The sequence below is a fragment of the Pteropus vampyrus genome, unplaced genomic scaffold, assembly GCF_000151845.1.
Source record: "Pteropus vampyrus isolate Shadow unplaced genomic scaffold, Pvam_2.0 Scaffold378, whole genome shotgun sequence".
Classification (NCBI taxonomy): domain Eukaryota; kingdom Metazoa; phylum Chordata; class Mammalia; order Chiroptera; family Pteropodidae; genus Pteropus; species Pteropus vampyrus.
In genome coordinates this window covers 560,017-587,698 of record NW_011889159.1, presented here as the reverse complement: position 1 = coordinate 587,698, position 27,682 = coordinate 560,017, and the positions used below count along the sequence as shown (strand labels likewise).

Here is a 27,682-nt window from a genome sequence, read left to right as displayed (position 1 = left end):
GAGGAGGTGCTGAAATGAAGAGTCCTGGACCTTGGGCAGCAAAGGGTGGAGCTTGTGTAGTTTCTATTTCCTTGTTTCCTTGACTGGCAGCTCAGTGCCGCCCCCCCCCCGCCCCCCTTGGACATTCCGGAAAGTGATGTGGATAGGGCGGGCGGGTTGAGCTGCAGGTGCCAGCACACAGATTGCATAAAAGGTTGGAGGTTGTGGGGGGCAGGGGAAGGGAGTGCAACCAGGCTCAGGTCTGGAATTTCAGCTTAGACACTGAGTCAAGCAGACATGCAGCACAAGCCGCAGAAGGCCATCCCGCCTTCAGCCTCAGCTTCTCTCCTGCCTTCTGTCTCCTTGGGGCGCAATCTCAGCCTCCGACTTTGTCTGGTACCCTTGGTCCTGGGCCTCTTGTCTAGAGGTAAGCCAGGGTCACCACCCCTCCTCCTTCTGCCCCCAGCATCCTTCCTTGGCCTTGTCAGGCCCCGCTTTATCAGCCTGTCTCTTTAGGTGGGAGCACGACACCATTGCCGGAAGCCAGGCCCCAAGGATTTTGCTCTCTAGAGGGAGTAGAGATTAAAGGTGGCTCCTTCCGGCTCCTCAAGGAGGGCCAGGCACTGGAGTATGTGTGTCCCTCTGGCTTCTACCCATACCCTGTGCAGGCTCGTATCTGCAGATCCACAGGGTCCTGGAGCACCCTGCAGACCAAGGACCAAAAGATTGTCAAGAAGGCAGAATGCAGAGGTTGGAGGACAATGAGGGTGGGCATGGGCCAGCAGAGGGTTGGAGCAGGTGGCGACCGAGATCCAGACTAGGATGAGATTAGAGTGTTTTGAGACTGTAGGTAGGCTGACAAGTTGGGTTGAGCAAGTGTAGGAGCTGTTTGGAGTTGGAGGTGGGAAGGAGGGAGGAGGAAGGAGGAAGGAGAGCTAATCTTTACTAAGTATTTACCCAGTACCAGGCAGCCTTGGCAGTTAACAGAAGATCCAGGAATGGGGAGGGAGGAGCAGTGAGACTCTCCATGGGTTGAGGGACCCTCCAGGGGCTGAAAGGTAGACGCTGCTGCTGTGGGACTAAGAAGGCACTGTTCCTCAGTGACAGGGACCCTGAGACCAGGAGGGATACCCTAAAGTGCAGCCCTTCCCTCTCAGTAACTTGTACTTGTCCCTCTCCCCCAAAGCAATCCACTGCCCAAGACCACAGGACTTTGAGAATGGGGAGTACTGGCCCCGGGCCCCCTACTACAATCTGAGTGATGAGATCTCTTTCCACTGCTATGATGGTTACACACTCCGGGGCTCTGTCAATCGCACCTGTCAAGTGACTGGTCGGTGGGATGGGCAAACGGCCATCTGCGACAATGGAGGTGAGAAGCATCGCCTCCCCCCATCATGGTAGCCTCTCCCTGACCGTGCTGCAGCCTGTGCTCTACTTTGCCCTCTGGACCTCCGACTTTGGCTCTCACCTCCATGTCTCATGCCTCTGCAGCGGGGTACTGCCCCAACCCAGGCATCCCCATTGGCACAAGGAAGGTGGGCAACCAATACCGACTTGAAGACAGTGTCACCTACTACTGCAGCCGGGGGCTCACCCTGCGTGGCTCCCAGCGGCGAACATGCCAGGAAGGTGGCTCTTGGAGTGGAACGGAGCCTTCTTGCCAAGGTGACCCTTGACCCATGCCCTCTGGTCAGATCCTGCTCTTCTAGCCTCATATCCCCACAACTGTCTTCTCCCCCTTTCCTGACCCAGTTCCTTCCACTTCTAAACCTCCCTGTAGAATTTCCTCACTTCTGAGCCCCTCTCACCCCAGAAACTCACCATCTCCTCTCTCCGGTCACTGTGTCCCTGACCTTCCCAGACATATGACCTGATCTCTGACCTCTCCCAGACTCCTTTATGTACGATACCCCTGAAGAGGTGGCCGAAGCCTTCCTGTCTTCCCTGACAGAGACTATAGAAGGAGTCGATGCTGAAGATGGGCACAGCCCAGGTTTGAAGGCAGAGTGGGAGGTGGGGTAGGGAATTGGAGGAGGATGGAGAAGGGGCAGGAGAACCATGCATGCTGGAGCCTGAGTGTTTCTGGTGGCACCCAGGGGAGCAACAGAAGAGGAAGATCGTCCTGGACCCCTCGGGCTCCATGAACATATACCTGGTGCTGGATGGATCAGACAGCGTTGGGGCGCACAACTTTACAGGGGCCAAGAATTGTCTCAGAGACTTCATTGAGAAGGTGGAGCTTCCTCCCTCTGAATGTGGGGGACCCTGAATGGCCCTCACTGCCTTGCCAGGACTAGCTTCTTGGTGTTCCCAGCCTCTCTGAGCTATAGGGTTCCAGAAAATCTCTAGGTCCTAAGCTATCCTCCTCCTTTACTTGAAGCAGTTTCTTGACCTTTAACCCAGACTCCCCTACAAACCTCAGGTGACCTGTCAGCCCTTGAGTGCCTTACCATGACCTCTCTTATCCCAGCAAAGCTGCTGAATTCTCCCAACTATAGTATTCTACTTGCAATGCCATGACTCTTTGCTCCTCTCAGGTGGCAAGTTATGGGGTGAAGCCAAAATATGGTCTAGTGACATATGCCACAGACACCAACATTTTGATCAGAGTGTCTGATGCAGAGAGCAGCAATGCAGACTGGGTCACAGAGAAGCTCAACAAAATCAGCTATGAAGGTCAGGAGTCAGAAAAGCAAATGGTGGGAGGGAATAGTGGGAGGTTCACTTTGGGGTCAGAGAGGTCAGAAGGTCCAGGGGTGTTGTGTGAGACCATGTAGGGGGGCAGGGAGGGCCACTTTGTAGTCTTTGGATAGACAGCAGGGTCACTGGGGAATGGAGGTTAGTGGAAACCTGTTAGGGGTTGAGAGGGTCACTTTGTGGTCAAAGGGAAGTCGGTGAGGGTAAGAATAACTAAAAAAGTTGAGAGATGTGGGATCTCAGTTGCTGATAGGCCCCTTGAGTTCGAGGATGGCTTGGAAGACTAGGCGAGGTGACAATCTCTTCCCTTTCCACAGATCACAAGTTGAAGACAGGGACTAACACCAAGAAGGCCCTCCAGGCAGTGTACAGCATGATGGGCTGGGAAGGGAACACCCGCCCTGAAGGCTGGAACCGTACCCGCCATGTCATCATTCTCATGACTGATGGTCAGAGGGCCCTTTCTCCTACCTGACTCCCCACGCTTCATACCAGTGTGTGGCCCTTAAGTCCACGTGACACTAGATTCCCGGTTGGGCCTCTGAGCAGCAAGCATGCTTGAGGTCCCAACCATGTTGATCTTTCCTGTGACACTTTACAAGGAGGGACACTTTTCCTTAAAGCTCTCTGTGATCTGTCACTTCCATTCCCTCCCCGACCTGCTTACCCAGCCAAGCATATCACTACTTCCAGCCAATTTATGTTCCTTGACCCTCTTCCTTCCTTGACTCCCACCCTCAAGGTCCTTGTCTCTTCTGCAGGCTTGCACAACATGGGCGGGGACCCAGTCCCTGTCATTCATGATATCCGGGCCTTGCTGGACATTGGTAGAGATCGCAAAAACCCAAGGGAAGATTATCTGGGTGAGTCTTATTGCCCAGAACCCAGTATCCTGCTTTCTTAGCCCTTGCCTCCCCCTACCCACCCCCGAGTCTGTATCCTCACTCTCCCTTTTTTTTCCTCAGACGTCTATGTGTTTGGGGTTGGGCCTCTTGTGAACCAAGAGAACATCAATGCTTTGGCTTCCAAGAAAGATCAAGAGAACCATGTGTTCAAAGTCAAGGACATGGAAAACCTGGAGAATGTTTTCTTCCAAATGCTTGGTAGGAAGATATCAGAAGGGTACAAGATGGTCAGGAAACTTAGCTCTCCCTAGGCCTCCCCCAAATCCACTCATCCTTTCTATCTTCCTAAAGCCCTGGCAGTCTGGAAGGCCTTTCTCATTCTTCCTCTCTACCTTAGTGCCATTCTTGCTTCCTGGCAGTGTCCACTTTCTGATCTTAGAATCACAGAGCTCCAAATGACATTCGAGCTCTTTCTCAAGTCCCGTGTTTTACAGATGTGGAAATTGAGGCCAATACAGTCAAGGGACAGCAAGCTAACAAGAGTTGGGCCTGAAGTCATCCAGGTCTCCGATCTTAGTCTCAAATTTTTCACTGAACCAGTGATTCCTTGCCCTTGGCCTAAGGAACCAAATGCCCCTCCCTGCCCTTTTCTCCTTATGGGCCTTGGCTTTCCGTGGACATGTAGGTGTCCCTCCCCCAAAGCCCCTGCCATCTGGAAGTGTCCCAGCTTTCAGCACATTCTCCTTTCTTGCCAGATGAAACCCGGACGCTGGGTCTCTGTGGCATGGTTTGGGAGCACAGGGACGGTTCTGATTATCACAAGCAACCATGGCAGGTCAAGATCTCAGTCACTGTAAGCACAACATTCTGGTGGTAGGGACTTGTGGGAGGTGAGGTCAGGGTAAAATGGGGGTTAGAAAAAGGGCAAAATGCCCATATTAGATTGTGGTGTTTGTAAGAGTTGAGCTTCCTCCCTCTGCTGTTCTGTTCCCAGCGCCCTTCGAAGGGACATGAGAACTGCATGGGGGCTGTGGTGTCTGAGTACTTTGTGCTGACAGCAGCACACTGTTTCACGGTGGATGACCAGAAACACTCAATCAAGGTCAGCATGGGTAAGGATGATGTAACAAATCAATTCGGAGCTCCAGCCTTGTCCTCCGCAGAACACTACCCACTTGCTCAAGAGCCCAGTCTACCCTTCCTCAACATAGCCCCCTCTTCTGCACCCCGGACCAGTTAAGGATGGGGAAGACTTAGAGTTAGGGATGACATGGAGCCAGAAGTAGGAAACTGCCCACAGAGAAGTGGGTGGTCCAGAGGTATCCACTTACTTCCTACCTCAGGAGGGATGAAGCAGGAATTGGAGATAGAAGAAGTCCTATTTCACCCCAAGTACAACATCAATGGGAAAAAAGAAAAAGGAATTCCTGAATTTTATGACTATGATGTGGCCCTCATCAAGCTCAAGAAAAAACTGACATATAGCGAGACTGTCAGGTGAGATATCTGGCTCCCTGAGAAAAGGCTGGGAAAGGTAGGGTTGAAGGATTGGGGTAGATCCAGAGTTTGCCATCTCTGAGTTTCCCCATCTCTCCTTAACAGACCCATCTGTCTCCCCTGCACTGAGGGAACAAATCAAGCTTTGAGGCTTCCACGATCAACCACTTGCCAGCGACAGAGTAAGACATATTCAGGCAGCGGAGTACTAGGGTGAGATTGCAAGACAACTAGGGCATGAGAGGGAGCTGCAAAAGATGATGCCCAGTCAGGAATCTAGCTCATAGGAAGGGAGGGGTTGAGGAATATTTGCTGACTGACAACAATGGAGAGATGGGGAAAGGGAGAATGCTGAAATGACCCAAGCTGTCCGTTTGTCCAGTGGAAGAGCTGCTCCCTGCAAAGGATATCAAAGCTCTGTTTGTATCTGAGTTAACCAAGGACAGGAAGAAGATGCTGGCTCGGAAGGAGGTCTACATCAAGAATGGGGATAAGGTAAGGAATGTAGGATCCTAAAGTGGTCCTCTAAGCCCCGATTCTTCCTAAGCATCACCTTTCTCCTCCATGCTTCTTACATCACCTACAGAAAGCTGGATGTGAGAGAGATGCTCAAAAGGCTCCAGGCTACGAGCAAGTCAAGGACATCTCCGAGGTGGTCACCCCCAGGTTTCTTTGCACTGGAGGGGTGACTCCCTATGCTGACCCCAACACCTGCAGAGGTGAGAGAAGGCTCTTTGGTTGTGCTACAAGTTCTTAAGGCCCAAAAGCCTTTTACCCATCAGCCTCTCCTTCCCTGTAGGCGATTCTGGTGGCCCTCTGATTATTCACAAGAGGAGTCGCTTTATTCAAGTGAGTTTCCGCTCTCTCATCTGTGAGTAGATGCCAAGTGGTCAGCAGCGGGCTGAAAACAGGAAAGCTCAATGCATGTGGCTCAAAAGGGGAGGGAAGAACCTGCCTCACCTTGGGACTATTCCTTGAATTGACTGGTTCAGGACCACGTGTCTGGCCAGGACTGAGCTGTGTCTCTAGCCTAATTCTTCTAGGTCACTGCAAATACGACTGGAAGTAGTTGTGTTTCCTGGGAAGGAATTCTACCAAATGATCCATGGCACCCACTCCCCTTCTCCAGGTTGGTGTGATCAGCTGGGGTGTAGTGGATGTCTGCAAAGACCACGGGCGGCGGCAACAGGTACCTGCTCATGCCCGAGACTTTCATATCAACCTCTTCCAAGTACTGCCCTGGCTCAAGGAGAAACTCCAAGATGAGAACCTGGATTTTCTATAAGGGGTTTACTGCTGGAAAGGGGCATGAAATCAAATTAAAACAGCTGCAACAATACCTGTGTTCAAGATCCTTTTGGGGTAATGGAGTGGGGAATGTGCACTGGCCATGTTGTTACAAATGAGATAAAATCTAATAGCCGTTTTTAAAGGCTCAATCCCAATCCCAAATGCTGAAAAACCAGAGGCTGAGGGAGATGTGTGAGCTTCCACCTCAGTGTTTTACTGAGACCACCGTTGGGGCAGATGAGGCACATGAAATCCAGCTCCACTCCCTAAAAACCATCCACAAGGTTTTCCTTGTAGACGTCATCACTGTAGACAATCTGGGTCCTCTTGTCCCGGTGGCAACCCTTAGGGCTGTTCTGGACGGCTACGGAGGGAAGACAGAATTAGTTAAGACCCGAAGGAGAACACTGGTGAGACCCCAGGCCGAGTCTACCTCACTCCCAGCTTCTGGCTCTTGAGAGTCCAATTTTTTTGCTGCCCTCTGGTGGCTGGGATGGTCTGTCTCCCTTTAGCCCCCTTAGGCCAGAGGCTGCCAAACCATCACCACTGCAAGGAGCGGTTTGCTGTTATCTTGGCAAATGCGGATAATGAATGTTTTGTTATTGTTCAGACATGTGAATGGTGCTAACCTACTACTTTTAGTCAGTACGTGAAAAATTAAAAATTAGAAAACCTCTGTAGCTCTTTGTTGACATGCTGATCTTTTCTGAGTCCTTCACCTGGAAGGCCACTTGTGCTCTGAATCCCTTATTCTGCCCACTCCTTTGCCAGAAAAATCTATTTCAGATAAAGCGGATTATTCACACTGAGAAATGCTACTTGCGTCATCAGGAGAACTCCTTTCAGGGGTAGCTTCGGCCCTGAGCAGCCTCCCTTGAGTCTTGAGCTTTCTTTTCCCTTTCCTCTCTATCCCCAGTGTGTCCCTCTCTGTACCTCATCTCCAAGAATTCCATCTCTGCCACTCTGGGGCTAGAGTGAATCCCTTAACACCAGCTCCCACTCTCTGGGATCTTTGTACCCTGACACAGCTTATCATGCCCTCCTTCTCAAAGTTGCTGTCCCTCAGCTTCAAAGGCCCAGGCCCCTCTGGTGCTGCTCCCAGCCATCTGACCCCTCCTGCTTTCTCTTTTGCTGCATCAACTTCAACCTAACATGTCAGGAGAGCTGGGATGTGTGGGGGAGGAGGAACACAGCTCTGCTTCCTATTATATTCCCTGAATATTCCTCAAATCCAGTCTTGGGTCATTTTTTCTCCAAATTCGGCTTCCCTTGGTGATACTATCATTTTGCAACCACCGTGATACAGATGACTAATCTGTATTTTTCATTTCTCGTGTCACACCTGAGTTCCCAATCCCTATTACAAATGCTTATTTCATAAAACCAATTACACTACATCTCAAAGTGAACAAGGCCACGAGATGCTCATATTTCTCACAAACCTCATACACTTCCACTTTCATCCCTGTTCCAGTTATTAGAACTTTTTCTCAATCTTTTTTCTCTCCTATTTCTTTTGCTTCCAACTGACAAGAAAGCCTGACCATTCTCCTTTCCATTCCCACAGCCTCCACACAAATCCAGACCTCTATCATCTTTTGGGAACTCAGGGACATGCAGGGGGACAAAAAGAATGGGTGTGAGGTGGGGGACAAGATGAGGGAGGAAGAATTTCATTCTTACCAAGGGAGCCCCAGACAGACTTGCCAGTGGCGGCATCCAGCATGGGCTGTTTGCGCGCAATGCTGACTTTGAGCTGCACGGACTCCACCTGGGTCCCGTTGAGCTGGGGCAGAAGAGGGGAGAGGGTAGAGGATGGGAGGAAACATTACAGACAAACCAAAGGAGGCTTTCCGTGAGTTGCTGAGAATATAATGTTTTCTGTGTAATTAGGGAGAGGCTTTCTGTCGAGGAAATGATTTCCTCCTGGTTCCCAGGATTTTAAAGAGAAAACATGAGGATGGCAGGAGGGATAGGAAGAACAGATATGGGAAGTCCCAACCTCAGCAACAGCCTGATCTGCTGACTCCATCTTTTCATAGGTGACGAAGGCACAGCTGGGATGAAAAAAAAACAGGGTCAGCAGAGCATTTATGGGATGTTCTGGACCCAACCAAACCCAGTGCTCATAGGCCCCTGGAGACAGGTTGGCTTCTTCCCCGAGGCCTCACACCCAGGTCTTCCCAGGACTTATCATTTTGCTCCAATGTAATCCTTACTTTCTGGGTGGGTCCATGGAGAGATCAATGATGTTTCCAAATGGAGAGAAGGCCCCACGGAGGAGGGTAGGTGTCATGTCTTCTCCATACACATAGAGAGTATTCCCCTTCCGAGGGGCCCGGCGTTCAGGGAATGAATCCGACCCTGTGGGGATCACAAGATGGAGCCTGTCTCAACCTCTACTTTAAGAGTCCACTTTAGTTGGAGCCTTCTAAATCTTTCCTATCTTAGGTCACTTTCCCCACCAGCCAAGCTAACTCACTACGGAAAGGGCCCTCTCGGTCTCGATCCCGGTCCCGCTCCCGATCACGGTCTCTATCCCGCTCCCGGTCTCGATCTCTGTCTCGATCCCGTTCCCGATCTCGGTCTCGATCCCGTTCCCGATCTCGGTCTCTGTCCCGGTTCCGTTCACGACTGCGGTCCCGGCTGCGGCTTCTGGGAGGGGAGACTGAGGAGCGGGCACCACCACGTTCTTCATAGCCCCAGTCGAAGCTTCGAGGGGGGACATCGCCAGCCCCGGGGCCCTCTGCCTCATCCCCATCTGGCCCCAGTTCCCGAAGCCGATCACTGGAAGACACAAAGCTAGGGGGAGGAAGACAGTGAGAATCGAAGGGGGCCTTTACCTTGTCTTTCCAGACCCTGTGGAGACTCAACACTCTCTCCCTCTGCAGCCCCAGCTCCTTCCACTTCAGCCCAGACCGCTCAAGGACCCATGCAATCACCCTTCTCCTCCACCACCACCACCACCACCACCACCACCACCACCTACCGGCACCCAGTCCTATCTCTAACTTGCTAACCTCTCATACAGAGATTTCCTTTGGGGACGTCTGGACGACTGAAAAAGAGACCAAGTTTCAGTTAAGATGATTCCTAGTTGCTAGCATATGGGTCTCTCATTTTCCTCAATCCCCAGGCCCTTAGGGACAGAGAAATGGGAACCATTACCTCTTGTAGATCATCATCTGCAGATATGCTCCTCTGGAATGGCTGGAAAGTGGGGACTGGCCCTTTCTCAGGATCCTAAGAAGATTGTAGAGACCTACCTCAATGTGGGAGTAGGAGGCTGCCTGACAATGGGACAGAGGGATTCCTCTCCTGTCACCCTCATCTCAGCTTCCTCTGACCTATCTTTTTTTCTTTTAATTCCTTTGTACTTTTCTTATCTGATTATATGCTATTTTTAAGTAAATGATCTTAATACACCCTTACAGTATTTAGTTAATCTAAACAGTTCTTCAACCTGATGACATTTCAGCCTGCTCAATCCTTTAGAAAATACAGTCCAAGAGCTCTAATACATGGGCTAGAGCCATAAAGAACGTGTAAAATAGAAAATTTAGGAGTCAACCATTTTCTTAATTTTTCAGAAAAGCAATCTAAAGCTCAATGATAGAGAAATTTGCCCACGATTAAATAGGCATTACTTTTTCCCTAAACCTACCTCTATTCCAACTTGGAGGGATGCCCTCTGAAGTCAAGGGTCCCCTGAACAATCTTTCTGCTTGTGCTTACCTTTAACTTCCCCTCTAGGGTTCGAGAACGTTTGAAGCCCGAGTTCTTGGTCTCGGCCTTGATGGCACTGATGGCTCCTGACTTCACTAGCTGCTTTGCCTGCTCTGTTGCTGTGGCTGTGTCCACCACAGGCTGCTCTGACAGTGCTGGAGTGGTGAGAGAAAGAAGCATCACGTTGTCCAGGCTGTGAGAGAGGTCAGCCCCGTGCGTCTTATTTCCAATCTATCCCCATTTCCCGTGACTTACAGCGTTTGACACCGCCTTGGCTGGCTGTGCTGCTGCTACTTTGCTTCTTCAGAGCTAACAATGCCTTTTTCTGGGAACAAGAATGAGAAGAGAGGAGTTGGTGAGGGCCAGTCCTTGACCAGGTCCTTTCCCAAGGTCTCTGGGCGCATCACTCCAGGGGACACCTTTCTCAGAGAAAACAATACAAATGGTGCTCCTGGAGTGGTTCATTGAGGCAGCCTGCCTCTTACATATGGTCCCCCAGATCATCTACAGTGCCAGTGATACCTAAGCTATCCAAACCACGGTATCCAAAGACTTTCCAGAGTATCACGTTTTTGAAGTTGAAGACAAGGAATTCAATCATGGACCACAGCCACAGGTTATATGCTACAACTAAGTATAAGCCTATGTGCCTTTCTGGGGGCTTCAGCCATCTATCCCTTGTATATTTAACAAGAACATACCATTCATTACTTTGTAACGGGGATATGCAAAAGTATGAAACACAATCTGAGAAGTAAAATGACTGGACTGAATAGTCAAGAATGATTATAAGAGGTGCAGACTGCTTGCAGCTGAGAACAAGTAAGATTTTCTGATGCCAAATGGCTATTACACTGGACCCTGGGTAGACTCTGCACAACAGAGATGGTGAAAAAAAAGGTATTTGAGACAAAGAAAACAGGGGGAAAAAATACGAGATAAGAAAGCTTTGGGAATGCATGTTTTGGGATTAGTGAATAGTTCTATTTTACTAGAAAGAGATGTGAACTTCAGGCTTTGTTCCCTAGACAATGTTAAACCAGTTAAGGGTTTCGAGAAAAAGAACAGTCTTGTGTTTTCAATGGATTGTTTTAATAGGAGTGAAGAAATCTGTTAAAAAAAAAACACTCTGAAACTTGTTGAAAGACCATTACAACAGTCTATGTGAGAGTCAGCAAAGACCTAATCTATGGAATACACAGGAAAAAATAAACTGGAAAAATTACTCTCAAGGAAGAATGAAGAAGCCTTGGCAAATGTTTGGCTATGCAAATGAAGAAGTCAGAGATGAGATTGTGATTCCAAACACATGAGAGAACTGAATGTGATCAGTCCGTATTTGGGAGATCAAGAATAGAAACTAGGTTTATTAGTATAAATAGGAAGATGATAGTTTTAATTTTGGATATCTAAAGGTTATCAGTAAGACGACAGACAGAACTGGAAAAACCAAACTTGGGGATCACCAGCTTTAAGGCGGTACTAAAAGCCATGGGAAAGGAAAACAACTCCATGGCAGACTGAATAGAAAAGAGAGAGGGTACACAAGACTTGAGAAAAGCCCACCTCTGAAGCTACACTGCAAGGTGATACTCTCAAGGTATGAGTCAAAAGAACCCTCCATCCCCTCACACTCACCCCAGGTGGTCTCGTAGTGTAGAGTCTGTCAAAGGTCGGGCCATGCCCACAAACACTCCCTCACCTTTTTCTTCAGTTTGTTGAATTTCTTCTGCAGAGCCTCCTCCTCCTCGCTCAGTCCGGGGGGTATCACCAACATGGTGGTTCCTGGTTCAGGGGCAGGGCCCAAGACATCTTTCTCCACTGTCACCGCCCAGAGTTCACACGCCGAACACTATACCCAACCCCACCCCTTCAGGCCTGCCTACTTCTGTGTGTTGCTTCTCCCTACCCTTTTGCTTAAACCAGGCTGCCGTCCAAGACCCCGCTCGTCGGGGTCAACCAGCATTCCCTCCTCTTTAGAATCACGGACACCAGCGCCCTGGGGAACCACGTGGCCCGGGGAGAAACACCCCCTCCGTCGCCAAGACGATGGCACCAGACCCTCTCTACCTCCACTGGGATTTGTATGGCAACCACGGGGTCCAAACCGTAGAGGCGGCACTGGAACCCGCACAGCGCTCTCAGAGCAACGAAAAACGGAAGAAGAGATCAGGAGCATGGAGAAAAGGGGCGAAGGGTGAGAAGAAGAAGGCCTTACCTGAGGGGGCGGCAACCCGGGCCCGCGGTTTCGGGCGGCGCCCGCACCGGCAGCAGATAGCCGGCTCAGAGCGATGACGTAGCAAGGGGCGGAGAAAGCGGTAACCAAGGCGTCCCGCGGAGCAGTCACTTCCGCCCGGCCTTCCACTGGTTTAAGGCACTCCGTCAGTAGCACTAGTCCACGCCCCCGAAGGGGTGTGTACCGGAAGTTGCCTCCATTTCCGCCTGTTCCGGGGCGGGGTTCCCACGGCTCCTCGTTGCATTTCTGGGCTGGGGCCGCACCGCGGCTCCAAGATGATCGAGACCGAGCGACTCGGTAAGGGGGAGGGGGTGGCACGAAGGAATAGACAGGAATCGACCCTTGATCCCTGACCTATGACTTTTCTCCTGCAGCGTTACCTCCCCCAGATCCTCTGGATCTGCCCCTTCGGGCTGTGGAGCTGGGATGCACAGGGCGCTGGGAGGTGCTGAATGCGCCTGGGGCTCCAGAGAGCACCGTGAGTGATTTTGGACCCTAACCTTTGACCCTCTTCAGCATAAAACCTCTTTCTTACAGTAGGATCTGGCATGACTCACTCTATTCTCTCTGGACACCTGTCATTCTGGCCTGGAATGGTGCAGGACAGACTCCAGCCTAGTGGACCTGCTGTGGGTCAGAGCCCATGTAAGGACGAGGAGGGAGCGCTGGGGTACTTTAGCTCTGAGACCTACCTCCTCTTTCAGATGTGTCTTCTCTCATTGCAGTCCCCTTCTGTCTCCAAGCACTTGTTGGTGGCAGAGATGCTAGCTAGCCTTTGAGCCCCCGACTCTTCATCTTTAGGTCTGGGACCTTTTTTCCTAAAGCTAGTGATTCTCGAATTTCATTGCGCCTCATAATTAGTAAGGGAGCTCTTTTGAAATATGTATTCTTAAGTCCAGCCCAAGAATTTGAAGTCCAAAATCTGTATTGTTAACTAGCGTCTTTGGTAATTCAGTAGCAGGTCGTTTGTCCTGTAAAGCATTACAACTTCTGGAAAATACTGCTTCACCTTGATTGTCCTAGTCTGTCTAGGACATCTACCATTTCTAGTCTAAACATGAATCTGTCACTTTCTCTCATTTTGCCCTTCTTCCAGCTTCCCCACGGCCTCCCTCCCTGTGCCCCAGATCTACAGCAAGAAGCAGAGCAGTCATTTCTGTCATCTCCAGCCTGGCTGCCCCTCCATGGTGTGGAGCACTCAGACCGGTGAGGGGCCTGGAAGGGTCTGGACCAGGGAGATGGGTCCCTGAAGGAAGCTGAGACAGAAGAGAAAGACAGAAAATTACTTCCTTCTCTCCAGAAAATGGCAGAGAAAGATGGATCCTTGGTCTCTCCTGGCTATATTGGGGGCCCCAGTCCCCTCTGACCTACAAGCCCAAAGACACCCAACCACAGGCCAGATACTGGGCTACAAGGAGGTAGGAGATCAGCGGCCACGAGAAGCAGAGTTGGAAAGAGGGGTATCAGAGGCGAGCTCAGCCTCAGTGGGGATCTGATCCTTTGCCTTAGGTCCTGCTGGAGAACACAGACCTGTCGGCCACAACCTCCTTGTCTCTTCGCCGGCCGCCAGGACCCACCTCCCAGTCCCTGTGGGGGAATCCAACACAGTACCCTTTCTGGCCAGGTGACTCTTGTGGAAATGAGATGGTAGGGGAGGGAGCCCTCAGTCTCCAAGGAAGAGTTTCCCTATCACTCTTTGAGAATCTTTATTTTTCCAACTTCTCCCCAGGTGGAATGGATGAACCCACCATGAGAGATTTGAGCACTCAGGAGGAGGCTGAGGAGGAGATAGACTTTGAGAAAGGTGAGGCAGTGCCAGGATGAACACTTGGGAGGCAGGCCTCCAAGATTGGGCCCTGAGGACAAGGGATCCAGGCCTATCACGGGGCTGCTGTTAGCCCTTCCATGCTTTGAGCCAATTAGGAAAAGGTACCCTTTCCATAACCCTTACTGTCATTTGTTGGGAAATTACTGCAACAGATGTTCCCAGCTATAATGTCTATTCTGTCAGTGATATCTTTTAGGTTTAGGAAGTATACAACTTGTACAACAGCATGTAGCGATCCTCATTCTCTCTGTCTTTATCCTCCAGATCTTCTTACTATTCCACCTGGCTTCAAGAAAGGCATGGACTTTGCACCAAAGGGTGAGTTTTGAGATGAGTTTTGAGTGATGCCCTTCTCCCATAGAACAGAGATGGAAACGAACAAGTCTCCTTTTTGCCTTGCTCCTCAGATCACCCAGCTCCAGCTCCTGGGTTGTTCAGTCTCAGCCGTCTGCTGGAGCCCCTGGATTTGGGTGGGGGTGATGAGTTTGAGAGGGAGGCAGTGGGACAGCCTGGAGGTACCAGAGAGGACAGTGTTTCAGCCTCTCCCTGCAGTGCTCCCTTGGCCCGAACAAGCAGCTTAGAGGATCTAGTGTTGAAGGTTGGTGCTTCTGGGCGGTGGAGGCAGGAAAGAAGGGGTCTTGCCACTGGGAGGGTGGTCTGGCTTGGTTGGGTCTAAGGGAAGGACTGGAGCATCTTCTGTGGGAAGTGGTAATGGAGAGCTTTCTGGCTGTATATCACACCTAACCCCGACTTTTCCAGGAAGCATCCACAGTTGTATCCCTGCCAGAGCTCTCCAAACCCCCACCTCAGGAACAGTGGGCCATTCCTGTGGATGTCACCTCCCCTGTTGGTGATTTCTACCGCCTCATTCCCCAGCCAGCCTTCCAGGTAGTGTGGGCCTGTCCTTACATGCTCCGCTGCTTCCTTCCAGCCCTCTTCCTCGTCTCCTCTCCTTACCAGAAGCCTTCCAGGCCAGTCTTGGACCTCAGTACTAGCTTCGCCTCACTCAGGCCTTCTCCCTACTGCCCTGCATGCCCAGTGAGCCAGAGGCAGGGAGGCCCCCACTCTGTTCTTCAACTGCCATCTATTTCTCTCTCCCACAGTGGGCATTTGAGCCTGATGTGTTCCAGAAACAGGCCATTCTGCACTTGGAACGGCACGACTCAGTCTTTGTGGCGGCTCATACATCCGCGGGGAAGACAGTTGTGGCTGAATATGCCATTGCCCTTGCCCAGAAGCACATGACGCGGTACAGGTCCTCTCCTCGACTTTCCCCTTCACCAGCCATCCCTGTTTTCTCCCTCATCCTTTCTAAACCTCATCTTTTCCTCAAATCCTAAACTTCATTTTTTAGATGGGGGGTTTACGGGAAAAACTGAGACAGGGGTCCACAGAGAAATGAGAAGGTACCGGGAGAGAAGTTAGAAGAATGACCTGCATGCACTTAGTTTAGGAAGGGGTTGGGGGACAACATTTTTCTGGGGTCATGTCATGAGGAGGGCAATTTGGGTGAAGAAAGGGGGCACCTGAGCTCAGCAGCATGCTGCTGGGAAGGCTCAGGTTGGGAGAGGAGGGGCTGACCACAAGTCTGTGGGGGAGACTGGCTAACTTCATGCCCTCTTCCCAGCACTATCTACACTTCGCCTATCAAGGCTCTGAGTAACCAGAAGTTCCGAGACTTCCGAAACACATTTGGGGATGTGGGGCTGCTCACTGGCGATGTACAGCTGCATCCGGAGGCCTCCTGCCTTATCATGACGACAGAGATCCTTCGGTGAGAGATGGGCACTCAATATGGGTGGATTTTTGGTTAGGAAGATGAGGCTGCTTTGGAGAGCATGTTGGCTAAGTTGAGGGTGGGGACAGGAACCACTGGGGAGTCAGCCTTTGGTCTTTTCTCCCCCAGCTCCATGCTGTATAGCGGCTCAGATGTCATCCGGGACCTGGAGTGGGTCATCTTTGACGAGGTTCACTATATCAACGATGCTGAGGTAAGGAGCATCATTGACCCCAGCAGTTCTTTCCTGTGGAGCTAGTTCAGCAGTTCCCTATTCCACACACCCTAAAATCTTACTATGTTCTTTGGCCCCCAAACGGAACCCTAGGAGCAGAAGGGCAGCCCCCTCTGAGCTGCCTGTGACTTGTCTTCCTTCTCTGTGTCCAGCGTGGGGTCGTGTGGGAGGAGGTGCTCATCATGCTCCCTGACCATGTCTCCATCATCCTTCTGAGTGCTACTGTCCCCAATGCCCTTGAATTTGCCGACTGGATTGGGTGAGACGTGTGTTCTGGGATGCTTGGGTGAAGGGGGTTATAGTATTCCTTGGTTGGGGTTGGGGGCAGAGACTGCCATATCAGGGAGAGTGATCAGGCCTTATGGGCGGAGAGGAGAAATGGTAGAGGGTGGGGAACATGGCCCACTTGGGCCCAGACCACTTTGCATGTTGAGAGATACAATGATGGAGACAGCCTTCTAATCCGGTTCCTAGTTTGGGTGAGGCCAAAAGGGGGACGGTGGTGGAGACATGAGCTGCTCCTTCCTACACTCCCATCTCCTTCTCACTCAGACGACTGAAGCGTCGCCAGATCTATGTCATCAGCACCGTCGCTCGCCCTGTCCCCCTGGAGCATTATCTTTTCACAGGGAATAGCCCCAAGACCCAGGGTGAGCTCTTCCTGTTGCTAGACTCCCGAGGCACCTTTCACACAAAGGGGTAAGCCGGAGATAGGGGAGATTCAGGGCTGGGTCTGGCTGGGTATGACTGTGATGGCTGCCCTCCACATACCCCAGGTATTATGCAGCTGTGGATGCCAAAAAGGAGAGGATGAGCAAACATGCCCAGACCTTTGGGGCCAAACAGCCCACACATCACGGGGGGCCTGCACAGGTAAGAACCAGCAGGCTTTGTACCCGTCACCACCTATTTCTTCCCATCCTTTCTTCCCTCATCTCCCAGGGTTTGGACTTAAGGTCTGAGCAGTGACTGTCTTGACAGTTCTTTACTTTGGCCCCCATTGATTCAGGGACTCAACCTCTGCCCCTTTGCACCCCCTTCCACAGGACCGTGGTGTGTACCTGTCCCTCCTGGCCTTCCTCCGTACCCGTGCGCAGCTGCCTGTGGTGGTGTTCACCTTCTCCCGGGGCCGCTGTGATGAGCAGGCCTCAGGCCTTACCTCTCTTGACCTCACCACAAGTTCAGAGAAGAGTGAGATTCACATCTTCCTGCAGCGCTGCCTTGCTCGCCTCCGTGGTTCTGACCGCCAGCTTCCCCAGGTATGGAGGGGAGACTTGGAGACTGCTGGGGATGGGGTGCTCTGTGACCCCACCCCTGACCACCGGCCTCGGCCCCCTGCAGGTCCTGCACATGTCGGAGCTTCTGCACCGAGGCCTGGGTGTGCACCACAGCGGCATCCTGCCCATCCTCAAGGAGATTGTGGAGATGCTCTTCAGCCGCGGCCTGGTCAAGGTGCACATGCTGCTCCACCACTTACTCACTGTGGGACCTTGGGCAAATTACTTAATCTCCATGAACTTTAGGTTTCTCATCTTAAAGTGGGGATGCATAAAATACGAACAGGTCATATTAAGAAGAGAAAACAGAAAAGCTAGCAAGCATATAAGTCGTCATCAGCAAAATGCAAATTTGATATACTCATGAGATATCACTTTACGATTATTAGACTGGTAAAACTTAGGAAACTGGCTAATGCCAAGTGTTGCCAAAGACGTAGGAAACTATAGGCGTACCTCAGAGATATTGCAGGTTCAGTTCCAGACCATTGCAGTAAAGGGAATATTGCAATAAAGTGAGTCATGTGAGCTTTTTGTTTTCTAGTGCATATAAAAGTTGTGTTTACACTATACTACATATTAAGTGTGCAATAACGTTATGTCTAAAAACAAAGTACTACTTTAACTACAAGAATACTTTATTGCTAAAAGATGCTGACTATCTGAGCCTTTCAGCGAGTCATAATCTTTTTGCTCTTGGAGGGTCTCGCCTTGATGTTGGTGAAAATGCAATATTTGCGAACTGCAATGAAGTGAGGTATGCTTGTATAGGATTATAGGAAACCTTGTGCAGGTGTGGCCACTCTGGAGTGCACCCTGACACTCTTTAGGCAAAAATAAGTATAACATATTCTTTGACCCTAAATTCTATTCTTGAGTATAAACCACAACGAAGTTCTCACCCTGGTCCATGAGGGAATATGCCTGCTCTTCCTTTGTTGGCTATAGGCTTGTGGCAGGGTGTTGCTGGTGGTACTGAGGTGTTCTTCACTGGGAGAACATGCAGGTAAGTGTAGGGCATGCACTCCAGAGAGTGTCCTGCCACAGTTAGAAGCAAAAGATTAGGTATAACCACAGGAACACGGATGGATGCTGGAAACACTATTTGGAAGAAAGAAATAAGAAAACAGGAGTTATATAGCTACCTTTAATGTGAATTGTAAATTACGTGCCCAAAAAACAAGGCACAATGTGCAAGAACGTATTCATACAAGGATTTTAAAAACGTTGGAATGACTGACAGCGGGGGGATGGGAGTGGAATATGGATGTACAAGGAAAGAAATAGGTAGCCAAATAAATTGAGGAAAATTATAGTTCCCATTCTAGACTTGTCTGGAGAGTTGAATGAGACTCTGCGAGTTAACCATCTGGATGGAGCCAGGTGTATACTTAGCCTTGGCTACGTAGGTGTGGTAAGGTGTGCTTAGTCAAGACTGGTCTCTGTGTAGCCCCTTGATGATCCTCTCTTTCCCCGTCCCAGGTCTTGTTTGCCACAGAGACCTTCGCCATGGGTGTAAATATGCCAGCCCGAACAGTGGTGTTTGACTCCATGCGCAAGCACGACGGCTCCACCTTCCGGGACCTGCTCCCCGGGGAGTATGTGCAGATGGCAGGCCGGGCAGGCCGGAGGGGCCTGGACCCCACAGGCACTGTCATCCTGCTCTGCAAAGGCCGCGTGCCTGAGATGGTGGACCTGCACCGCATGATGATGGTGAGCTGGAGCCAGGAGGGTCCCAGCTTTGGGGACCTACTGGATTCTCTTCCAACCCTCTTCCCCTCTCCTTTCTACTTTTTCTTCTGCTTGGGAGGAGACAACGTAGGAGTAAGCTGATCCAAAGATGAGATTGGATCTCATCTCTAGCCTTTTCACTGAATGTGGAGCTAGATAGGACTTTTGAGAGTCTATTACTTAATTTTCCGCCCTTTATTTTGCAGAATTGGCGAGCAGGCAGTTTGTCTACAGTCCCGTAGTTATGGAGCTGGGACTAGCTCTGCTGGGGTAGAGCCAGTCCTCAGAGGGCTGGCTGGGGAGCAGCAAGTTCTACCCTGATCTCACCGACTTCTCTCACTCGGCCTAGGGAAAGCCGTCTCAGCTGCAGTCGCAGTTCCGCCTCACGTACACCATGATCCTTAACCTGCTGCGGGTAGATGCCCTCAGGGTGGAGGACATGATGAAGAGGAGCTTCTCTGAGTTTCCATCTCGCAAGGACAGCAAGGTGAGGGGTTAGGGTGACCAGTATACTGGGCAGGATGTTGGACATGGGAAGCCAGGCTGGAGAGGTGGGCATCTAGAGGCTAGTGGGGTGAAGGTGGGGCTGTAGCAGACTGAGCCTGAAGATTCGTTTCATACCTGCTCCCACTTGTGCCCAGGCCCATGAACAGTCTCTGGCTGAACTGACCAAGAAGCTGGGGGCCTTGGAGGAGCCTGACGTGACTGGCCAACTGGTTGACCTGCTTGAGTATTACCGCTGGGGGGAGGAATTGACAGAGACCCGGAGCCTGATCCAGGTGCATGAGTGTGTGTGTGTGTTGGGGCAGTGGGTCGGGGGGCGGGAAGGAAGAGAATTCGACACTCTGGGTGCTTCTGAACCTAATCCCAGTGTCCTTGTGACCCTCCCTGTCTCCTTTGTGCATATCCCCGCTTTTCAGCGCCGTGTCCTAGAGTCTGTAAACGGGCTAAAATCTCTCTCAGCTGGAAGGGTGGTGGTTGTGAAGAATCAGGAGCATCACAATGTCCTGGGTGTGATCTTGCAGGTGAGGGCAGGAGGAATTTGGGCCCCAAAGGGAGGGAGGAGCAAGCCCTCTCTGTCTCCCCCATTTAATGGGGGCAGGTTATGCTCACAAGTGCTTTCATGTTCCCCTTTTGCCCTCCTTTCCTTTCCATCACCACTTCATGCCCACCTCATCTTCTGAACTCCCCCATAATCCCCACCCCCATCCCCACACTCTGCTTTGATTGCTTGACTTGGTTACCAGTCTATATTGGTGGGCTCTGCATGGTTGCTCCATGATCCCTGCCTGAGGGTGGGGATGTAATCTCTACCTTTGCTGTCTACTCCTCGGATGGCCCATTTGACCTCCCCACCTCTCTAGGTCTCCTCGAACTCCATGAGCAGAGTATTCACAACCCTGGTTTTGTGTGATAAACCCACGTCTGAGGACCCACAGGAGAGGGGGTCAGCCTCCCCAGATGTGCCCTACCCGGATGACCTCATAGGATTCAAGCTGTTCTTGCCTGAAGGTAAGAGTGGGGCAGATAGCCAGGTTCCTGACAGCAATGTAGGAACTGGGTTCGTGGCGAGGTCTGACCCTGCTCTCCCCTTTTCACAGGGCCTTGTGACCATACTGTGGCCAAGCTCCAGACAGGAGACGTGGCTGCCATCACCACCAAAGTGCTCCGGGTGAATGGAGAGAAGATCCTGGAGGATTTCAGCAAGAGGCAGCTACCGAAATTCAAGTCAGAGATGCTGGGGAGTCCTGTTTCCTGGGGAGGGACCACGTAATGGGGAGTAGGGAAGTGCCTGGGGTGATTCCTGTGGAAGAGAAGTCTCATCTGCTCCTTCCTCAGGAAGGATCCTCCCATTGCTGCTGTGACCACTGCTGTCCAGGAATTGCTGCGTCTGGCTCAGGCCTATCCAGCAGGACCCCCTACCCTTGACCCTGTCAATGACTTGCAGCTCAAGGATGTGTCAGTGGTTGAAGGCGAGCTCCGGGCCCGGAAGCTTGAGGAGCTGATCCGGGGGGCCCAGTGCGTGCACAGCCCCCGTTTTCCTACCCAGGTAGGGCTCTGGATGCTAGCTCCAAAGCTGGAGGGGGCATTTCCTTTCTGGTCCCCTGTAAGCTGCCCACCTCCATCTCAGCCCTGGTCCTCAGCCTTCCCCCCGCCCCGCCCCCGCCCCAATCAACTCCCTCTTCCCTTTGAGGGCAAGAGGTAGGCTAACATGCTCTGGCCTGTGGCTCTCCCTGTGGCTTTCTGCAGTACCTGAAGCTGCGGGAGCGAATGCAGATACAGAAGGAGATGGAGCGGCTGCGCTTCCTGCTGTCAGATCAGTCGCTGTTGCTGCTCCCCGAGTACCACCAGCGAGTAGAGGTGAGAGTGGTGAGGGGCAGGGGGGCCAGCAAGGGAGAGGATGGTCGGCTCCCAACACCCACTATCTTTCTTCTAGGTGCTTCGAATCCTGGGTTATGTAGATGAGGCAGGCACAGTGAAGCTGGCGGGGCGGGTGGCTTGTGCCATGAGCAGCCATGAACTGCTCCTCACTGAACTCATGTTTGACAATGCTCTGAGTGCCCTGCAGCCAGAGGAGATTGCGGCCCTGCTCTCTGGCCTGGTCTGCCAGAGCTCTGGGGACACTGGGGAGCAGCTCCCAAGCACTCTCAAACAGGTATGGGACCCACTCCTCCTCTACCCTGGCCGCAGGGTAGCATTCTCAGTCCCCACCCCAAAGTTTCCCCAATTGACCTCTCCAGTCCTGTAAGTGCTCCTAAGAGCTGGAATGACTTCTTCCTTGATCTGAGCCTCCTCCATCCCGGAGCAGGAAGGCAGGTCTTAATCTCTCCTTCCCCATCTGTAGGGAGTAGAACGTGTCCGGGCTGTGGCCAAGCGGATTGGTGAGGTCCAGGTGGCCTGTGGCCTGAACCAGACAGTGGAAGAATTTGTAGGGGAGCTGAATTTTGGGCTGGTCGAGGTTGTGTACGAGTGGGCTCGGGGCATGGTGAGTAACTGGGGTTTGGGGTTTTGTGGATGGCTGGTTGGGGAGAGGCTGCCCAGACCTATTGAATTCAGTCCCCACCCTGCTTCCCCCATAGCCCTTCTCTGAGTTGGCAGGGCTCTCTGGGACCCCTGAAGGCCTGGTGGTCCGCTGCATCCAGCGCCTGGCTGAGATGTGTCGCTCGCTGCGGGGGGCAGCCCGCCTGGTAGGTGAGCCTGTGCTAGGTGCTAAAATGGAGACAGCAGCTACCCTGCTACGGAGGGACATCGTCTTTGCAGCTAGCCTCTACACACAGTGAATGGCCCTCGTGTAAAAATGTAATAATAAAAGAGCAAACCACCTATGAGTACTTGAGGTGCTGTGCTGGGTAGGGAAGACTCAGCTCAGCTCAAAAGACACAGCAGGGAGAACCACCTAGAAATATGCCTTTATCTGTGCACGGAGACAGGACCAGTCCCCTCTGAAGCATCAGTCCTTGGGGGAAGGTGTCTTAGGGGGTAATGAGAGGTCCTGGGTCATGGCATCCACATACCACGTGGGCAGGAAGGCATGGGGTGCATCTTGATACACAGACACTGTGACTGGCCTACCAGGCTCCCAGGAGAAGAGGTGGACGAGCCTGAGGGGAAAATGGAGTCACCAGTTGAGGACTGGAAGCCGAGCTTCTGGGCCCAGAGGGGAGGGGTAGAGCTGAATGCCTCACCTGGGGTCATCCTGGACAACTGTGTTCTGGGCAAAGCTAAGGAAGGCAGCACAGAAGTTCATGCACACGGAGGGATTCCAGCCATCACGGTCATTCTGGAGAGGGCCGAGGAGGAGGCAGAGATGAGTGAGGGCAAGGGTGGGAGAAGGGGAAGGCGTGCTGCGGCCCTGGACCCTGTACCTGTGGTCTTGCTTGGGGGACACAGGTGGGTGCTGTGACTCCATTGCCTTACCCTGACGTGTTCAAACATCTGCATGGTGGGAAAAGTCTTGAGAGAACAGATGAAACCCTCTGGGTTACGGAAGCCAGCGACAACATTTGGGACCCCCAGGAGGAATGATTGAGCCCACCATTTCAGGAGCTTGTGTCTGTCATGTCAGGAAAGGCAAGGTGTCAGTGGGACCCCACCTCTACCCTCCAGTCTCCTCCTCTTACCCCAAGTTCCTTTCCCAGCTGTCAGTTCTAAGCTCTTGCCCTGCCCAACTCCCTCCTGAACCTGTAGAAGCTCCTCCATTGGCCAGGGCTGTGCATCTCCTTGGAAGTCTTGAGCTCCACATAGCAAGTAGGGGGCTGTGAGGATGGGGCCTGGGGGTCTGTGCAGTCTACCTCCCCTGAGAAGAGCAGGGGGTGGTTTCCCAGGCGGCTGCGTAGCACGGAGCAGAAGGCCATGTTGGTGTTAACTTCTCCAGAGGGGTCTGGGGAGCCTCCAGGTTTGTCTGCACAAGGAGAGAAGCAGCAGTAGGGGTGGAGGCTCTCAGTCTCTGGGGGAGGGAAAGGGGGCTACAGAGCAGGGGCAACTCTCACCTGCACACATATACTGCTCGAATTTGTACCCCATGTACATAAGCTCCCGGAGGAGGGGTGGCCGGGCAAGCCTCTGAGCCTGAGCAGCCAGTGTCTCCACCTCACTCAGGTACAGTGTCCCCTGGAACCGGGAAGCTGCCAGCTGCCAGCCTTCTTGCCGCTCGTATGGTGTTGTCAGCAGTTTTGTCAAGTGCCCCCGCCATGTCACTATGGCCCCTGCCAGCCATCCTGGACCCCTGAGAGGGAGGAGTTAGAGGCTGAAGATCTGACACAAGCATTAGCTCAGATGGCTCCCCCAAAGAATAGCTCCCAAAGAATAGTCCTTTGAAGGACTGAATGCCCTCTATCTTTGGCTCTCCTAATTTTAGGGGGGAAGGTATTGGTCTCTCCATCTCATGTGCTGTGGTCTGCTCACCCCTCCAGCTGGCCTCGGTGCTCCAGGAGCCAGCGCAGCAGATGGTCCAGGCGCTCTTGGACCTCCTCGTCCCGGGGCTGATATCGATCGGGGTATCCATCTCTGAGGTCAAAGTTGGGGCCCTGACCGTTGGCGGGGGGTGGGCTGTAGTAGCGCAAGGCTCGGGCATCTCCATGGTACTGGCGTTGGGTATCCAGGGAGAAGCAGCCCAGCTGGGAAGGGCGCCGGTAAAAAGGAAAGGACCCAGAGTAGAGGGCAGGGTCTGTGGGTAATGAGGGTGCTGGGCGGGGGAGTTTGTTGTGAGGCTCAGCTGCTTCTATCTTCCCAGCTCCTCTCTTGGTCCCTCTGGGCTCCATGAGGTCCTGAGAGATGGGAGAAAGTTGTCCTACAAAGGAGGCCTGGAGAAGGGGGACTCCAGGTCAGAACTAAGCGAACCTCCTGATGGCCTGGCTATGGCCTTAAAACAGGCAGGCCGCCAGCCCCTCGCACAGAACCATGGCCAGCTCCACCCACGGCCTTTCCCCTTGACCTCTCTCCACCCTCAGCCCCCTCTGAGATCTTCCCAAGACCGTGAGGTTAGGAAGAGTTCGGGCCCAGATCAAGGATCTGGTTACCTCTTAACACGCCAACCTCGACTTCTACCTCTGTCGAGCTATGACGTCACGGGCAGGTACACCAGAAGTCGAAGAGGGATGCAAAAGTGGTTTTCCGCTCCAGGCGATGCAATCATTCAGCGACAGTGGCGGGCAAATCCTTCGTGGGCGGTGGGATGAGGGTGCACTCTCCACCTGGAAGTTGAACGCGACGTGGCCCCAGGCACCCCGCCCGAGGTCCGTGATGTGAGAGCTCCCGGAGGCAGCCAAGCAGCATTGGCCGTGGGGCCTCAGCAGGCCCGGGAGGAACTGGAATCCTCATCGGCGCCGCCCCTTCCAGTCAGAGCCCGAGAGAGGACGAGAGGAGGCCTCCTTCGTCATCGCGTTGTCCAGCTTACACTGGCTGACTGGTCTCCGAGGACGTCACTGCTCCGCGCCGGAAGTCTCTGTTTTCGTGGTCTCTTCCTCAATACCTACCCCTTCCCGGGCTCCACAAGATCCCGGGACATGAGCCGGAAGAGGCAGCGCCTGGTCCCGGAGACGCTGGGACTGAAGAGGTGGCGGGAACGAGGTCATGCAGAGGCAGATCCTCTGAGGGGCGAGGCAGGTAACCATGACAACCCCAGGGCGAGGCTCAAGACTCCAGCCCCAGCGGCCTCTCCTCTCGTCACCTTAGATGTTGGGAGAAGGCGCCCCCATAATAGTTTCTTTCCCTCCCCCAATTCGCCTCCCAGTGACCAGGTCTCCCCACTCAGGGTCGGCGCGCGCAGCAGTCACGGAGCTGGTGGGGCTGTTCCCGCGAGGCCTGTTCGAAGATGCGCTGCCGCCTATCGCACTCAAGAGCCAGGTGTACAGCCTCGTGCCCGACCGGACCGCGGCTGACCGGCAGCTGGTGAGGGGTGCCAGTGCCACCGACCGAAGCCGTACTCAGAATCCTCAGTCGGTCCGCCAGCCATTCTGCCGTTCAGCAAGCGTTAGATTCTTTCTGTGCCAGGCACTGCAGTGCTACAAACCCTGTAAAAAGATCCTAGGGCAGTAGGGAGCGTGCCAAATTTTGGATGTGGAAGAGCGAAGCTTTTGGGGAAACTGAATCATTGGGCATGGTTGGAGCTTAACACCGCTGGTAATACAGGAAGATGTCAGATTACAACAGGCCTTGTGCATCAATATTTCCGTTTTACACTGAGCTGGTAGAGCATGTTAAACAGGAGAGAGAACGGTGTGTTGGGTGGCTTGGAGGTAGTGAGATGAGGCAGGGAAATCAGGAAGATATTGCAGCTGAGAACTGGTGAAGGCCTAAACTAGGGTAGCATAGTAGAGAGGAGAAGCTAGGTGAGGGATGTGAGAAGTGGGAAGAGAGGGAGGAATCCAGGATAACTGACTTTCCAGATGACAGGCTAGGTGGTTGGTGGAGTGAATAGAATAAGACCACGCTGAGTTGTTGAGGACAGAAATGATGTGTTTAATTTTGTGCAAGTTGAGTTGGAGGTTCTTGTGGAGCATCCAAAGGCAAATGTGTAGTAGACAATTGGATATGAGGGTTTGGAGAGAATTCTGAGCCAGTGATATAGAACTGGAAGTTATAGAGATGTGAGTAGTGGTTCAGTGGATGTGGGTGAGATCGGGTAGAAAGAGTGAGTAGAATGATTTTTAACTTTTTTGTAAACTTTGGGAGATAATGAAAGCAATGGCTCTCTTTCTAGAAAAATGTATACATGCCATATATATATACAAGGTACATATATAACTTGGGGTGGGGGAGGGTGTTTCCTAGATTCTCTGAGGGCCAAGGTTAAGGACCTTGGATTTACAGTGAAAGGTAATAGGGCCAAATCCAGTGCTGGGAGATACCAGCATTTAAGGCAGTGTTTCTCAGAGTATGTCCTGAGTTCTACCTGTATCAGAATTACCTGGGCTGCTGCTTCAAAAATACAGGTTCCCGGAACTCATTAATTTTCACAGATTTCTGTTTTGTGAATATCCCATTTTGTCCATTCTCATGGAAGAAATTGTATTTTTCTAGGAATTCATCAATTTCATCTAAATATTCAAATTTATTAGTATAAAGTTTGCAATCTCATTGTTTGTAGAATCTGTAGTGATAACTTTTTTTTTCATTCTTTATATTGGTTATCTGTGCTTTTTCTAGGTTTCTCCCCTCTTTTTCTTGGTCAGTCTCACCAGTGGTTTATCAATGTTAATAGTCTTTAAAAAAAATTAACACTTAGTTTTGTTGCTCCCTCATATGCATGTTTTCTATTTTATTAATCTGTTTATCCTCTACCGTTGAGTTTATTCTACCTTTTTACCCCCATTAATTTTAATCTTCTCTTCTTTTTTAATAGATTCATGTCAGGCTGTAGTTTTCTGCTAAGTATTGAGGTTTATATATTTTCATTATCGTTCATTTCAAAGTGTCTTCTAATTTTCTTTTTTTTTTTCCTTTGATTCATTGGGTTGATTAGAAATGTATGTATTAATTTCTAAACATTTTCTTATTACTTTGTTGTTACTGATTTTTGTTTTAAATGATATTGTGGCCAGAGAACATATACAATATGATTTCAGTCATTTGAAACTTTTTGAGGCTTGCTTTGTGCTATTTGCCCAGTTTTGCTAAGTATTCTATGTATATTTGAAAAGAATATGCATTATTCAGTTATTAATTTCTAACTAGAGTTATTGAAGTCTTCTATTTCTTCACTATTATTTTGTCTGTTTGTTCTATGAGTTAATGAAAGCTAGATTAATATACTTTTGTGATTGTGGATTTGTTATTGGCTCTTTAAATATTTCCCCTACCTTATTATCTCTTCATTCCTACTGGGACTCCAATTAAACATACATTTGACCTTCTCTTTTTATCCTTTAAGTCACTTAGTCTCTTGTTTGCATTTTCAATCTTTTTGACTGTTCTGGTTAATTTTTTTGATATGATTTATAGATTAGTAGCTTTTTATTTAGCTGTGCTGTTGTCCATTAAACCCATCCATTGAGTTCTTCCTTCCTTCCTTCCTTCCTTCCTTCCTTCCTTCCTTCCTTCCTTCCTTCCTTCCTTCCTTC

The 27,682-nt window shown here is 51.4% G+C and overlaps 5 protein-coding genes across 16 annotated transcripts in view; 3 read left to right on the top strand and 2 right to left on the bottom strand.

The window, feature by feature from the left end:
* The first annotated feature begins 135 nt into the window (after positions 1-135).
* Positions 136-6,358, top strand: CFB (complement factor B). Its single transcript, XM_011379809.1, has 18 exons — positions 136-406; positions 496-729; positions 1,166-1,351; positions 1,474-1,647; positions 1,874-1,975; positions 2,079-2,215; positions 2,520-2,658; positions 2,997-3,128; positions 3,441-3,542; positions 3,645-3,782; positions 4,280-4,377; positions 4,519-4,636; positions 4,868-5,021; positions 5,127-5,203; positions 5,404-5,516; positions 5,608-5,740; positions 5,821-5,870; positions 6,151-6,358. The coding sequence occupies exons 1-18, from the start codon at positions 277-279 to the stop codon at positions 6,304-6,306; spliced, it is 2,373 nt and encodes a 790-aa protein (XP_011378111.1). The 5' UTR covers positions 136-276; the 3' UTR covers positions 6,307-6,358.
* NELFE (negative elongation factor complex member E) lies at positions 6,297-12,450 on the bottom strand. 3 transcript variants are annotated; one of them, XM_011379810.2, is made up of 11 exons: positions 12,108-12,249; positions 11,740-11,822; positions 10,293-10,362; positions 10,047-10,192; positions 9,480-9,554; positions 9,332-9,369; positions 8,794-9,113; positions 8,531-8,675; positions 8,314-8,368; positions 7,995-8,097; positions 6,297-6,675 (listed from the first exon to the last, which is right to left on the bottom strand). In XM_011379810.2, exons 1-11 carry the CDS (start codon positions 12,214-12,216, stop codon positions 6,578-6,580), a joined length of 1,242 nt encoding a protein of 413 aa, XP_011378112.1. In that variant the 5' UTR covers positions 12,217-12,249; the 3' UTR covers positions 6,297-6,577. The 3 variants fall into 3 exon arrangements, with proteins under 3 accessions (XP_011378112.1, XP_011378113.1, XP_011378114.1); XM_011379811.2 differs by lacking the exon at positions 12,108-12,249 and adding an exon at positions 12,256-12,450 and having other exon boundaries at positions 6,503-6,675; XM_011379812.2 differs by lacking the exon at positions 12,108-12,249 and adding an exon at positions 11,947-12,090 and having other exon boundaries at positions 6,503-6,675.
* SKIV2L (Ski2 like RNA helicase) lies at positions 12,177-22,450 on the top strand. Of its 2 annotated transcripts, none has more exons than XM_011379813.2 (28): positions 12,177-12,570; positions 12,648-12,751; positions 13,370-13,479; positions 13,574-13,691; positions 13,783-13,897; positions 14,003-14,077; positions 14,366-14,419; positions 14,509-14,699; positions 14,861-14,989; positions 15,205-15,350; positions 15,729-15,875; positions 16,008-16,092; positions 16,266-16,372; positions 16,666-16,812; positions 16,890-16,986; positions 17,160-17,372; positions 17,455-17,565; positions 18,873-19,103; positions 19,471-19,608; positions 19,763-19,900; positions 20,042-20,146; positions 20,486-20,633; positions 20,723-20,849; positions 20,961-21,171; positions 21,372-21,482; positions 21,559-21,777; positions 21,967-22,107; positions 22,202-22,450. In XM_011379813.2, the coding sequence occupies exons 1-28, from the start codon at positions 12,549-12,551 to the stop codon at positions 22,400-22,402; spliced, it is 3,741 nt and encodes a 1,246-aa protein (XP_011378115.1). In that variant the 5' UTR covers positions 12,177-12,548; the 3' UTR covers positions 22,403-22,450. The 2 variants fall into 2 exon arrangements, with proteins under 2 accessions (XP_011378115.1, XP_023378860.1); XM_023523092.1 differs by having other exon boundaries at positions 12,452-12,570; positions 22,179-22,450.
* Positions 21,772-24,877, bottom strand: DXO (decapping exoribonuclease). Of its 3 annotated transcripts, XM_011379818.2 has the most exons (8): positions 24,641-24,877; positions 24,027-24,388; positions 23,612-23,847; positions 23,304-23,523; positions 23,040-23,175; positions 22,808-22,902; positions 22,637-22,723; positions 21,772-21,960 (listed from the first exon to the last, which is right to left on the bottom strand). In XM_011379818.2, coding segments are annotated over exons 2-8 (1,131 nt in total). In that variant the 5' UTR covers positions 24,383-24,388; positions 24,641-24,877; the 3' UTR covers positions 21,772-21,959. The 3 variants fall into 3 exon arrangements, with proteins under 3 accessions (XP_011378120.1, XP_011378116.1, XP_011378117.1); XM_011379814.2 differs by lacking the exon at positions 21,772-21,960 and having other exon boundaries at positions 22,516-22,723; XM_011379815.2 differs by lacking the exon at positions 21,772-21,960 and having other exon boundaries at positions 22,516-22,723; positions 24,027-24,424; positions 24,641-24,823.
* Positions 24,878-25,046: 169 nt separating this feature from the next.
* The window catches only part of STK19 (serine/threonine kinase 19), a 5,948-nt gene continuing 3,312 nt past the window's right edge, over positions 25,047-27,682 (top strand). For 4 of the 7 annotated variants that reach the window (XR_002777151.1, XM_023523094.1, XM_011379819.2 and 1 more), the window contains exons 1-2: positions 25,101-25,226; positions 25,354-25,511. Coding sequence is in view for 6 of the 7 variants with exons in the window: in XM_023523094.1 (XP_023378862.1) it covers positions 25,127-25,226; positions 25,354-25,511 (258 nt within the window). In the remaining variant the exon portion in view is untranslated. Of the gene's footprint in view, positions 25,227-25,353; positions 25,563-27,682 lie in introns of all 7 variants that reach the window. The other 3 variants (XM_023523097.1, XM_023523095.1, XM_023523096.1) reach the window with 3 other exon arrangements.